Raw genomic sequence first — 12,772 nt, 5'->3', positions numbered from 1 at the left:
ATTTAGATCACTATCTGATAGACCAACGAAGCATCATAATATGTCCTGCATCTACAGCCAATGGCATTGTATTAAATACAACGTTTTTCCCTTTTACATACATGTAGTAGGCCTATATATGGCCATTCTGGTAAATTAGTAGGCCGAGTAGGCTACCTAATTTGTTAGTCCTTTCCTGCATGTCATGATCGATCGATGGCATTTTGTATGAGTGTCACTTTATTTACTAAAATGGGCATGGAGGCAACTCACTGTAGCATTTTTCTATGACTATATATCCTAAAGTAAGCTACACTATGTGTGAAGCACTATATGCATTGCAAATCCATCAGTCTGAACACATAGCATTGCACTGAGGAGAAGACATTTGTAGCCTACCGTGCACATAACCTGACATTTGTAACCAGACCAACAATCCAGAAAAGTAGGCTGAAAGCAGGACCCACAGCTTGCTAGCAGACATCCAACATGATCTAGCTATTCAAGAGTTGATTGGCCAGGCACAAGCAAACGCGGAAGTCAAGGGCGCTGGGGATTCCCCGAGGGAAGTTCCCAACGCATTGTAAAACATGTAGAATGTTCATTTGAGTGAAATATATCATTTCCTCTCTTACCTCGTGAAAAACAGCTAAGGCTGGAGCCGTCTCAAAATATCTCACAAATGTAGGTCTCTCGGAACTTTTCGGCAGAAGGTAAGTTTACAACTAGCTTTAGTCGCCTATTCAGCTCTTGATCCATTTTGTGAATTGGAGTCTTAACTTCCAAGATTGACTGTAGTTCGTCTCACGTAACTCACTTCCTATAGAAAATGGAATCAACTATGTTAGATGTTTAACTATTGACAATTAAATCTCGCGTTTATAGGCTACAGCCTATTTCTGCACAACTTTCAAACCCCATGCATTCAACACAGACTCCTACTTACGGCAACACGACCGTGAGTTGGTTGCCTGTGCCTTTAACTCAATTTGTTCTGCGATGATCAGGCATAACGATAGAGGAGTTGGGAAATATCCGCTTTTGAAATAGGTGTAAAGTAGCCTAATTAGGATATAAAATAATTTCTGAGCCATAACAGACAAACCTCGCTTTTATGAGACGCCATTCATTGTCAATAGGTTAGGCTATCTGGCTCACAGCTCAAAAGCAGAATTGTTGGCAATATGCAACATTAGGGTCTATAGACCAGCTAGACGTATTTCTTCATGACCCTGTTAAGTAAAGGGGAAAATGTAAGTGGTATATATGTTAGCTGATTTCGGTGAACAGCAATAGGCCCTATTTATAATCATTTGGTAAAGCTTGCCTTTTGAAAAGTAATTTATAAAACAACGAATTCTTTTAGCCAAGGCTATCCATAATTGTAGGCATAATCATATTTTTCAAGCTGAATAAGATATTAAATATTTGGTCAATAAATTGCTTGCAGGAGAGAGATCTCACACCAATTTATTCACATTTAAACACGGCATATATGCTATGAATACAGTTTTGTCCTAAACACTGCGCTTGTCAGCATGGAAAAGATATTTCTAAAATGTACAGCCATGGTCAAATAAAGTTCACTTTCACTTACATAGGCTATAGTTGTTCTCATAGTTGTTCTCAATCTCATGTGTTAACAGACTGAGATGAAGTGTAGCCTGTCAAAAGAATTTATTACGACTAAATATTTCTTGCATTTGTGTGTCTGTGCAGGGCTCATGAGCGATCTGTCAGTGATGGTTCTGAGGTCCGAGGTATGGAGAAAAATATTGCTGACCAGCTCAACAAAGCCTTTGAAGCCTACCGCACAGCCTCCATTGAGCGAGACAATGCCAAGAGGGAACTGAAGCAAAAGGTAGTGCAAAAAAACATCCTAATATCGCCATGACATGTAGAACATTTTTGCAGAGCTGTACTAATACCAGGAAATATAACAGAACTCTCACTTTTGCAGACTGACTATTATGAAAGATACACACTGAAGCTTCAACAGCAGATAGAGGACCAAAATCAACAGATTTCTAGACTTCAAGCTCAATTAATTTCAGCAACAAATCATGCCTCAGGTTGGTGGAGCATCCAAACAAATGGGAACCTTGACTATCCACAAAAAAATATTTTGTGTTGTGCAAAGCACGCAAGCAATGATGTCACAGTTGCTTTATGAACAATAATTAAAATGTGAAAAACAGGCCAAAAAGGTGCAACACCTGTGCACCAGCGGTAGTTTTCTTCTATAAGTAAATGTAAATGAATAAATGTAATTGTCATGATGTATTCAGACATTTATACATGCATTTTGGCACATTTATAAATGTGTTATGTAATGGCTATGTCCTCTTGTCCTTTAGGTGAGATAAAGTGTTACGAGACTGGCCACCGAAAACAGGAAGCTGAGCCTTTGTCACCTCGCCCCAACAAGTCATCCTCGCGGTCCTATAGGACAAACCACTTCCTGGTATGGTGACCGGTGCTGGTTTGGGTGGGAAAATGATCCCAGCTTTTCTATTTGCATCACATCAGCATCAGTGTTGGTGCAGACCACATGTGATGGCACAGTGGGGAACCTGGACACTGTAGTGTGCTGCCTGGTGTATTGTAGTGTAAAAATGCAGTGTGTGTTTTTTTTTTTTTTTGTCAAAAAGTGTTACAGAATGCAGAATTTCCAATACTCTGCACCTTTATTTGCCAATCAAGCTGCACATGCCATGTTCCATGTGCTTGTATGTCTCTTAAACTTTAAAAGGCAAACAAGCATATTGTACATACGTTTAAAACATTAGGTGGAAAGGCATAGTATCTTGGCGTCTTTGTTTCATCGCTATGGTGGGTTCAGGCATATTTTATTTTTGACAACCGAACTTGCATGTTGTATTTAGAATAACATGCATGTGGACTACATTTCCCAGACCCTAAATAACTAAAGGCCATGTATAAGTAGTCCTCATCCAGAAGTGTTATAAAGTGAGGTGTAAAGTACTCTGTATATTAGTTGTTGTGGGCTGCAGAATGGACTGTATAATTGTTTTCCCCATTTTGTGTCGCCCTGGACCTGGCATGTGACTGTCGACCTCCGTCAGGTTGAATACAGCTTTGTGTTGATAATTGTTTCAACTGTGTCAGTTTTTGTGCCGGGCTCTCATAATGGCACACCTCTTGGGCGGCCCTGCTCAGCCACACTGCTTTGCTGACCGATGTGTGAAAATGCCACTGGTGGATTGAATTTGCACTTTTTTTTTTAGCCTTTGGCTTCAAAGCATCAGCATAAGGTCTCAGTAATGGTCTCTGACCATTCTTCAGATAAATTATTCTCCAGAAACTGGCTCAGTTTAACAGCATTTAACTTATTTTTAGTCTGTAGAAAGAAAACATCTGCTCACCAACAGATGGCACTAGAGTTGTATTTCCACAAATGCTCAGCCATCATGTGGAGCTGAGAGGACTGGAGATGTGCTGTTCGATATGTTGTTGGCTTTTAGTTTAGTTTTTACATTTAGTTAGTTAGCCCCTACCTTCAATTAGTTAGCATCTAAAATAATATCAGTTGTTACCATGATAATTTCAAAATTTATTTGTATTGTAGGTTTCAAGATAATATTATACAATTGGTAAGAGATGTATATTGCAGTGATCATGAGTTGTGTGTATAATAAATACATTGTAAGTTTGGTATTGTTTTGTCATTGTATAGGGGGATGATATCAGGGACTGTTCGGGGATGCATCTTCACGCTGTTGCTGGAGTGAGTGGTAGTGAAACGTAAGTCAGAAACACAAACATCTGCCTCACGAACATCAAATATGACACTGTTTAAACTCAAGCCCTTCTTTTTTGCAGTGAAAACATCCTTGAAGCCTTTCAGGAAATTCAGGGGAAATTCCAGCTGATAAGGACGCTCACCAAAAAACAGAAAGATCACCTGAAAAGAATACACAGAGGGAATGATTCTGCAAATGGTAAAATTTTAGGACGGTGTGCAAGGGGATTTTTTTTTATGTTCCCTTATTCAAAGATACTCATTTTTACTGAGAGGAAGAGCTGGTTCGCTCTAATTTTATTAGATTAAAGATGGTGTTGTCACAACACAGTTTGAGTAATTATGCATTTTAGTTAGGCTTGATCCTGTAGTTAATTATTGTGGCCTCAGCTCTTTTGGTCGACTGAGGTGACCTCTGACCGTAGCAGAAACAGACATTATTGTCTACTCTATGGTGTTCAATTATCACTTATGTTAATGGTTGTTTTTGTAAGGATATATAGCTCAGTGGATACCTGTACTTAATTACATGTAAAATTATTTTGGGAACTGCAGAAGTCCATGACATGCTGTTGTTGACTTTGTTATCTGTTACTAGACTGTAAAGTGGATAATTATGCCAGTAATGACAGTGTTAAATACTATAACAGTAGTAATGGCGATATTAATGTTGATAAAGACTAGAAGAAATTTAGTATTTGTGGGTACATCAAGTACTATTATCTAGAACATGGGCAATAAAAGCAGTCATCACTCAGATATTATTTATATGTATATTGCTAGTTGTAAATAAGAGTGATTTGTCGTTGATCATGGCAGCAGGCTTAGTGATACCAGCAGCTTTAGTAGTTAGTGGCAATGATACTAGTGTCGTTCAAGGACATTGCAGGATTAGTTTTGGAATTTAAACTGTATTATGGTATATGTTTAGTCGATCTGAAACTGACTGTGATTGGCCGTGGTTGCAAGGTCATAGACAATGTTGTGGAACAATGGGTCATTGTACTGGGTGCTTGCTTTTCTCAGCAAGTAAGGTTTTCCATAGCTTTGTATGTGTGTGTAAATATAGGTTGATGCACTTTTAATTCCTAATATGTTGCAATTTATCTTACATAAACAGTTTCAATTGATTTCTGTAAAAAATTACCAGACTGTGCGAGGTTTTTTGTGGTGCTTGTAATGATATGCAGCGATCGTCTTGGTTCATGCAAAAAAAGGTCATAGGGTTAAATATAAAGTGAAATATACAAGCCAGTGTGTTAATTTGATTTGAGTCTAAATAATGTGGAAGTGTCTTGAAAACATCAAGGAAACCCAGTATAGGCTAATGTAGCCGGACACATTTAGCACTTTTTAGAATTTGTGTTGAGATGGTTAGATTTGCCACTAGTAAACAATTTGCGCTTTGGCTGTTGGATCACATATTTAACTTTGGCTATAATAGTAGGCTACTGCATCTCCTTTGCAAAGGTTTTCAATAGAATTTCAACTAATTTGAAATTATGTTGTGGTATCAGACAGTATTGAATTGATTTTGAATTGATTTTACATTGTAGCACCATAATGATTGTGAGTTACTTAACTATAGCTATAGCTATAATATACTGGCTTTGTCAAATAACTACCTGCTGGTGGGTTTGGGTCTTGAGATTTCTCTCAAAGATACGTTTTCTCTTGTTGCAGAGCCACAGTTCTCTATGCCCATCCAGTGCACGGACGTGACAGCCGAGCGGGCTGAGGCTTCCTTCTCTTCCTCCTCCTCGTCCTCTTCCTCCTCGGCTGTGGTGCGAGCCAGCGTGGACGAACCAGTGTCCGCTAGCTCGTTAGCTGCCGGTGGATTAGCCGTTGGCCCGTTAGCCGTTAGCTCGCTAGCCTCACGTGGGGCCAACCCTGAGGACGGCGACTCTGTGGACTCACTCACCAAGCTAAGTGTTAAATTCCCGCCGCAGACGGACAGTGAGTATGACTTCCTCAACAGCACACCGGAGAAGCCTGTGGAGCTGCCCACGGGCACTGGGCACCGGACTGGCTTGCTGACGAGCGTGCTCCCCACTATTGAGGAGCCCTCAAAGGAACCTTTTGCCTACCCATCCTCTCTGCCTCCCTCGTCCTCCATACCCTCAGTTACTTCAGAGATGCTAGAGAGCGTACGTGGGCCTCAGCAGGTGAGAGAACTTATCCTATGAAGAGTACTCATCTCAAATGAAATTGTTATACAGCACTGAGTTGTACAGGATTATGTAGGCACACTTATGCAACCACAAAAATGTGGAAAGTTGTTTGATAAGACTCAGTGATACAGTACTGATACAGTAAGTCACTCGCTGTCAACATTTGTTATGGCCATCAACGCAAGTATAAATGACTTGAGTTCTTTTAAATTAGCCAGGTGTAGGGGTGTTGTGGTCTTAAAATTTGACATGTAACCATATTGTCAGTGATGACTGTGATCAACATGGGTAGCTGAGGACATTTATTTAATCTTGTTGGACCAAGGATTTGAAGATGGACAGTTTGAGATGTGAGTGCACATCTGGAGATAACCTGCCTATAACATGGCGAAAAGTCATGCTTATTTCATGCTTATGCTTGCTTATTTGTTGTATTTGTACAACTACTTTGCACATTCATCTTTACAAAGGGTTTGGGATTACTGAAATGCACAAAACACTACCATCCTATTGTGGATTTGGCTCTTAAAGGTTTTATATATTGGCACAGATCCTCTATTTCGAAGATTAAGTAGCACTAACATATGAAGTAGGTACTTTTACATTAGAAGATTATGCATGGTCAAAGAGAGGTATACTGTCATAGTATTGTGTAACACTGCAAAAGGAAACGCAGATATAGCAGGTGTGAATATCTTCATCTCATTAATATAGACATGGATTGTTTCTGTATGACAGTTAGGATGCCTGCATTACCTACCTACACTGACACCTGTAATATGTTATGTTCATGTTTACCCAGTAATAGTGATATAGACTTTGTAATTAGACAGCCAGGTAATACCAATTTAGGCTTGTCTGATTTAAATGACTCATGCAGAATGATGGTGATAGTAATTATATTTTTAGTTCATACGTCATACACTTTCAGAACTTTCATACACTTTCAGTAAACTAGTTGTTTCATTTTTACCATTTGTTACTTACAACAAAGATTAGTCCCAAGTGTTTCATCTGATGAGTGATATATGATTGAGGTTAATTATTACAATCAGCTTCTTACCTGTGGTGAAACGTTATTTTTAGTCCTATGTTGCGCTTGATACAGCAGACTTTTGTAAAAGAGCACATACAAGTTTAACAGCAATGTTATTTACTGATGCTCGGCATGGTAACCGCAATTTATGACTACGCGGCATTGATGTCTGCTATGAATTCTTTTTGTGGGCTAGATTACAGTAATCAAATATCAAGACTTGTGGAATGGAGGATTAGTTAGATATGGATAAAATATGTCATTACTACTTGGACTACTTTGCCACACAACATTTTGATTTTTGTGCCATGAAGGTCAGACAAAGTTAATTGTCCTTTGAAACCAGCAAATTGTGTATGCCCCATAACATGAATTAAAGATTGTATCAGCAATTGCAGGCCCCAAAAAGGCCCAAACATAAATGATCACATTCATCTAATCTTTCCAAACGATCTGCTAGCTGCCTGCCCCATAAGCAGACCGTCAAAAAAACACGTCTCTGTAGGCAGCCTAGGCTCCAAGATCTGTACACAAAAACAATTGCTTCCAACAAGGGTTGGCAACCCACTCAAAGGCAAAATAAAGTGTTTCAACCAATAACCGACGAGATGCGCGTTTAGGAGAGTTTTAATTGCACGGGAGGGAGGGGGAGGGACTAGCGAGCTAGAAGTGACGTATCCGCACTATCGCTGATACAACCTTTAACAATTTCAATATTGCGATTGCAGTATTCCTACCAGTATTTCATCCCCTAATGTGTAAAGTGCAGTCACACAGTACAGTGCTTTTGCACTGTATCACAAAAGTGTTGTGTTGCAACATAAATCCCATCAGTGAGCAAATCTAGCAATGAGACGGCTAGGCAGTAGCAGGTCAGTGGAACACGCTAACGTTTCTCTAACAGGGCCTTGTCTCCAGGCCTCCGGTGTCTCTGTGGTGATGGACAGAGAGCCCAAGGGAAATCCTGGAGGCCAGAGGGACTTCTCTCCCTTTGACTCACAGAGTGTCTGCCTCACCACTGTGGGTGAAGTACAAATTTCCAGGCGATCGCATATATTCCTATATTCCTGAGTTCTTTAACATCAGACCTTTATTTAGGTATTTACAGGAATAATCAACTGGATAAAATTGTGTTGTTAGATTTTTGTCGTACCTGAAGGCACAATAATTTGACATATTTGAACATTTTACATTAGGTTTCAACCTTTTTCTTACAAAATAAAAATAAACTAGAGTGGTTGTGGTGGTATACCTCCACCCAGCCATGAATTTCTGGTTGAGATATTGCGTTTATAAGTATATGGAACTTTGACCTTTGACTTTGACTTTTGATTTTTGAGATATTGCATTCACGAGAATGTAAGGTACATGTGGTCAGTGACCTTGAACTTTGACCTCCAAAAATCATCTTACAATCCAAGTAAATATTCATACTAAGTTTGAAGCATGTCCCTCAAGGCATTTTTGAGATATAGTATTCTCAAGAATGGAACTTTCATGGTCACAGTGACCTTGAACCTTGACCTCCATAATTGTATCAGTTTATCTCTGAGTCAGTCCAATTGACAAATCCCAAGCCTTGCCTTCCATTTTGACTGTTGTGAGGACTGTCAGGTTTGGTAGTAGGCCTACAAACAGAAGCATGACAAATCCATGTGGTTCTGTTTTTCCAAGTGCCATGTGTGTTCCTGGGCGATATAGGTAGCCTACTAACAATGTTGTATGTTGCATACCCCCTTTTAAACTAATATATAACTTCAAAAAGTTAACAGTAAAAAACTGTAGTAGCCCATGCGCTGGACATTTTTGTGTGGATTTGTCCTATTTTCCATGTGGGATTAATTTGGTGTTCGGCACGTTATGGTTAACAGTTGAAGAGGGAAATGGCACTGACATTGCATGTAAAAAGTTAACATTTTGTAAACAAACACATTGTTTGTTGCAGTAGCCTTGTTATTTAGCTAACGTTAGTTGGAGCCTAAACTGACTTTGTGTGGGCTGTGATCTGTGTGCAAAACTCGTATCCGTGATTGTAATATATTGATGAATCTCTGTTAATGACTGTTTGTAGAGTTGGAACCGTAAGCCTGCCCTAAAACGCACCCTGTATGTTAAATGCTACAGGCAGAGAGGGAGAGCAATGGCTAAAACACTCTGCATATTGGCGTCAACATGAATGCGGCGCACTCCGCTTCTGATTTTCAATTACATTAGATTCCATTGTTTTCAATGCAACTCCGCACACCAGTGTCGCACAAGTGAGTTAAACCATTCCAGGTGTCTATAAGGGAGAAGCCGCACATTATTTGCACAGAGGAGGCTGACAAGCAAACTAGTTTAAATTGTTCCTGTACACCCAGTATAGCTAGTTATCATTATTACATTAGATGCACCAGCTTGTGTTGACTTGATGCATCTCTTTATTGTATTTACATTCAGATGGACATCATTACTTGTGAATAGTTTACTTCATCACTAAACAATATTTCAACTTACACATAGCCGAGGCTACTAATAGGCTACTAATATTTATCAACATTTATCAGGCTAGTCTAATAGAATAGACACCTCGAGGCGTTCTTCAGTTAGGCGGGGATCACACTGACCAGCGGCAAGCGGCAGGTTTCCTATTGTTCTCTATAGTTCGTCAGTGGAACAGTGGCAGCGCTAGTGTAACGCTAGCGTTGAACAAGCTGAGCGTTGAACTTGGTTCAACTTTCAAAATGCAACACTAGCTTATTCAATTGTCAGTTTAGGCAAACCGTTTGTGTCACTTAGGAACGAGATAGAATTTATAAAGGTCTGAGCGTTGCGTTACTCTTGCCGCTGCCACTTGCCGCAGGCCAATGTGATCCCCGCCTTATCGTGTTCACAAGATCGGGACAGATAGATGGACAACCCGAAAACATAATGCTTTTGACCAGGGCTAATGCGGCCACAGAGGCCTAAAAATCCCACAGCATCCTCTTTCAGGCGAAACCTGATTTTGATCACACATGAGTGGGGCTTTTACATTTACTAATTCGAGATCCTGTCTTACTTAATATTGGCAAAATCCCCATTAAACCCCCAAAACAAAAATCCCCAGCAAGAACAAAAACATATTTGTAGTATATCCTGCTCTTTGATCTACCTGAACAGCTCCCTTTTGATTTAGCTGCTATGGGTAAAGATCACATTGCAGCAAAGGCTTGATGCTTAAATCTTTGTAAATTCAGAGCATGTGAGAATGAAATAAGCTAATATATATGCTTGTATGTGTGTGTGTGTGTATCTCTATGTCTGTTTGTGTGTGCGTGTGTGTATTTCTGTGTTTTGTGTGTATCTGTATTGATATGTGTATGTATGTTTGTGTGTGTGTATGTGTTATATGTGTATCTCTATGTGTGTCTGTGTGTGCGTGTGTGTGTATATCTTTATGTTGGTGTGGGTGTTTTGTGTGTATCTGTACCTGTGTGTGTGTGTGTATGTGTGTTTTGTGTGTATCTGTACCTGTGTGTGTGTGTGTGTGTGTGTGTGTGTTTTGTGTGTTTTGTATGTATCTGTATACCTGTGTGTGTGTGTGTGTGTGTGTGTTTTTGTGTGTATCTATACCTGTGTGTATGTGTGTGTGTATGTGTGTTTTTATGTATATTTGTATACCTGTGTGTGTGTGTGTGTGTATGTGTGTTTTGTGTGTATCTGTATACCCTATATGTGTGTGTGTATGTTTGTGTGTGTGTGTGTGTGTGTGTGTGTGTGTGTGTATGTATCTGCAGGCACTCTGGAGCCCTGAGCTGTGTGATGCGGCGGCCGTAGCTGCACCGCCAGCCTGTGCGGAGCCGCACCAGCAGGAGAACTGTGCTTTCTGCCACGCCAGCGTACCCCAAGACCGCATGTACAGCCACCTCAATTCACACTTTAAGAACAGCGCCTGCAATTGACACTAGACTCTCACCCCCTCCAATATCCCCCCCATCCCCACCTCCATCACAGACACACACACACGCATGCACGCACGGACACACACACACACACACACTCAAATCTCACCCACCTCACAAGCCCCCAGGCTGGCAGAGGCCCCCTCGCCACCTCCAGGACATATGCATGCTTCATCCCAGGCTTTGTTGCCTGCCGCAGCGCAAACACATGCGGCACAAGCCCCTGGAGCCAGAGTGTGCGTTCGCTTTCCACTCGCAAAGTGGGAGACCAGGAAGGCTCTCTCGTGTTATTTAATTTCGTTACTGTGAGGTACTGAGAGGTACAATTTACAGTCCGAGTCTTTATATGTTTGAAACTTATTTTTTTGTTTGTGTAAAGCTGTAGGCCTGTTTTGAGAATATGTAATAAACCAAGCTTTGATTGTGATCAGAATGATCATCATTTGGTATTCTAGTTGCATAGGTGCCTGTAGTGTTCTGTACATTAGGATGCTTAACCTAAAAAACTTAACTCTCCCCACATTTCACATGATATTTTTAGAATATTTTTTCCCCACCATCTTTTTTGTCACTTTTCAGAAGATAATCCTCCTTTAAGCACTGCATGTATTACACATGTGAAGAGTTACATGTGGAGAGTAACACTGTATTAAGGTTAATATACTTAGGTGACCAGAAGCTTGGCATATTTAGTTCCTAATTTTAATTGTTGAAATTTAATGTTCTGCACATTTGAATCTATTTATGTCAATGATTGACAGATGATCCTGAATGAACAGCACAAATGTGGACAACCCACAAATATTTTGCTGGATGTCAGTCACACAGATGATGCCAACGTTTCAAAAATCATAAAGACTCATTTGTGAGTTAAATCCTGGTCAGTGAAGTTTGCATGAAAACTTACTGAAGCAATAATGCCTAATTGGCTAAATGAAATAACTTGGCTCTTTAATTCGAACCAGCTGTATAGCTGAATCTGTGCAGGAGGAAAATATTTCTTGCTTAATTATGGCAGTTTTGTAGAAGTTCCTGCAACATATGGTATTTGGAGGTAGAGTTCCACAGGTATTGCAGGTTAATTAAAACTTTGTTTCTATACAGGAAAATCAGATGTAAGCTTGCTGTGTAATTATATTCACAATTATCTTGTCGGGTATAGTGTAATGTTTGGATCCCTTGAGACTATTGGATTTATATTAATATCTCCATTAGGTCCCCATATTTTTTTACACAGTCAGTGAGCAACATTTGTAATTCCATAATTATTAAGCAATGGTTCACTTTAATCAGAGGATATTTCAATCTACTGAACAGGTAGATTACAAAAACAAACACATTAATTCCCTGACACAATAAATACAGCGCAGCTATTTGCTTCTGGCCATGATATGTTCTTCAATGCTTCGAGAGAGCCACCATTTATTATCTAATGGTGTGCTTTAGTCTCTCACCTACAAACAGCATTGGACTGTGGGAGTTGATAATTAGCAGCTTTACAAACAAATGTAATAATTCCCACTAACTTGTGTGATGATGTGCTAAAGAAAGAGGGAAAATATGTGTATTGAAACACATCCTGATGCTGGGAGGACCTTGCAGCCCCCGGTTATGGGCAGATAACACTTGGGCTGTGTAGATGAGCGGGTGTGAATACTGCGAGCGCGATTGTTTTATTGATTTAGCTCCATGTTCTCCCACTTGGTGCGTTTGATTAGACTCGGCTGGTTTTAATGATCAGACGAGGTGATTTTGCTTTTATTTTTGTTGGTATTTTAGGAACACTTATGACTACCTCCCAATCCTTATGTCCTTATTTTAATTTGATGTGATTAATCTGTATTAGACAGAAAGTAATTTATTGAAAGCCACCTGCTTAGCCTGATATTCCACATTATTT

At 39.9% G+C, this 12,772-nt stretch overlaps 1 protein-coding gene across 2 annotated transcripts; it reads left to right on the top strand.

The window, feature by feature from the left end:
* Positions 1–437: 437 nt before the first annotated feature.
* tank (TRAF family member-associated NFKB activator) lies at positions 438–11,299 on the top strand. Of its 2 annotated transcripts, none has more exons than XM_048240016.1 (8): positions 438–692; positions 1,699–1,840; positions 1,940–2,051; positions 2,337–2,443; positions 3,677–3,744; positions 3,823–3,941; positions 5,426–5,907; positions 10,708–11,299. In XM_048240016.1, the coding sequence occupies exons 2-8, from the start codon at positions 1,742–1,744 to the stop codon at positions 10,870–10,872; spliced, it is 1,152 nt and encodes a 383-aa protein (XP_048095973.1). In that variant the 5' UTR covers positions 438–692; positions 1,699–1,741; the 3' UTR covers positions 10,873–11,299. The 2 variants fall into 2 exon arrangements, with proteins under 2 accessions (XP_048095973.1, XP_048095974.1); XM_048240017.1 differs by lacking the exon at positions 10,708–11,299 and adding an exon at positions 6,181–7,413.
* Positions 11,300–12,772: the final 1,473 nt, after the last annotated feature.

This window comes from Alosa alosa, chromosome 3 (genome assembly GCF_017589495.1).
Source record: "Alosa alosa isolate M-15738 ecotype Scorff River chromosome 3, AALO_Geno_1.1, whole genome shotgun sequence".
NCBI lineage: Eukaryota > Metazoa > Chordata > Actinopteri > Clupeiformes > Clupeidae > Alosa > Alosa alosa.
This window is presented reverse-complemented; position numbering and strand designations above follow the sequence as displayed.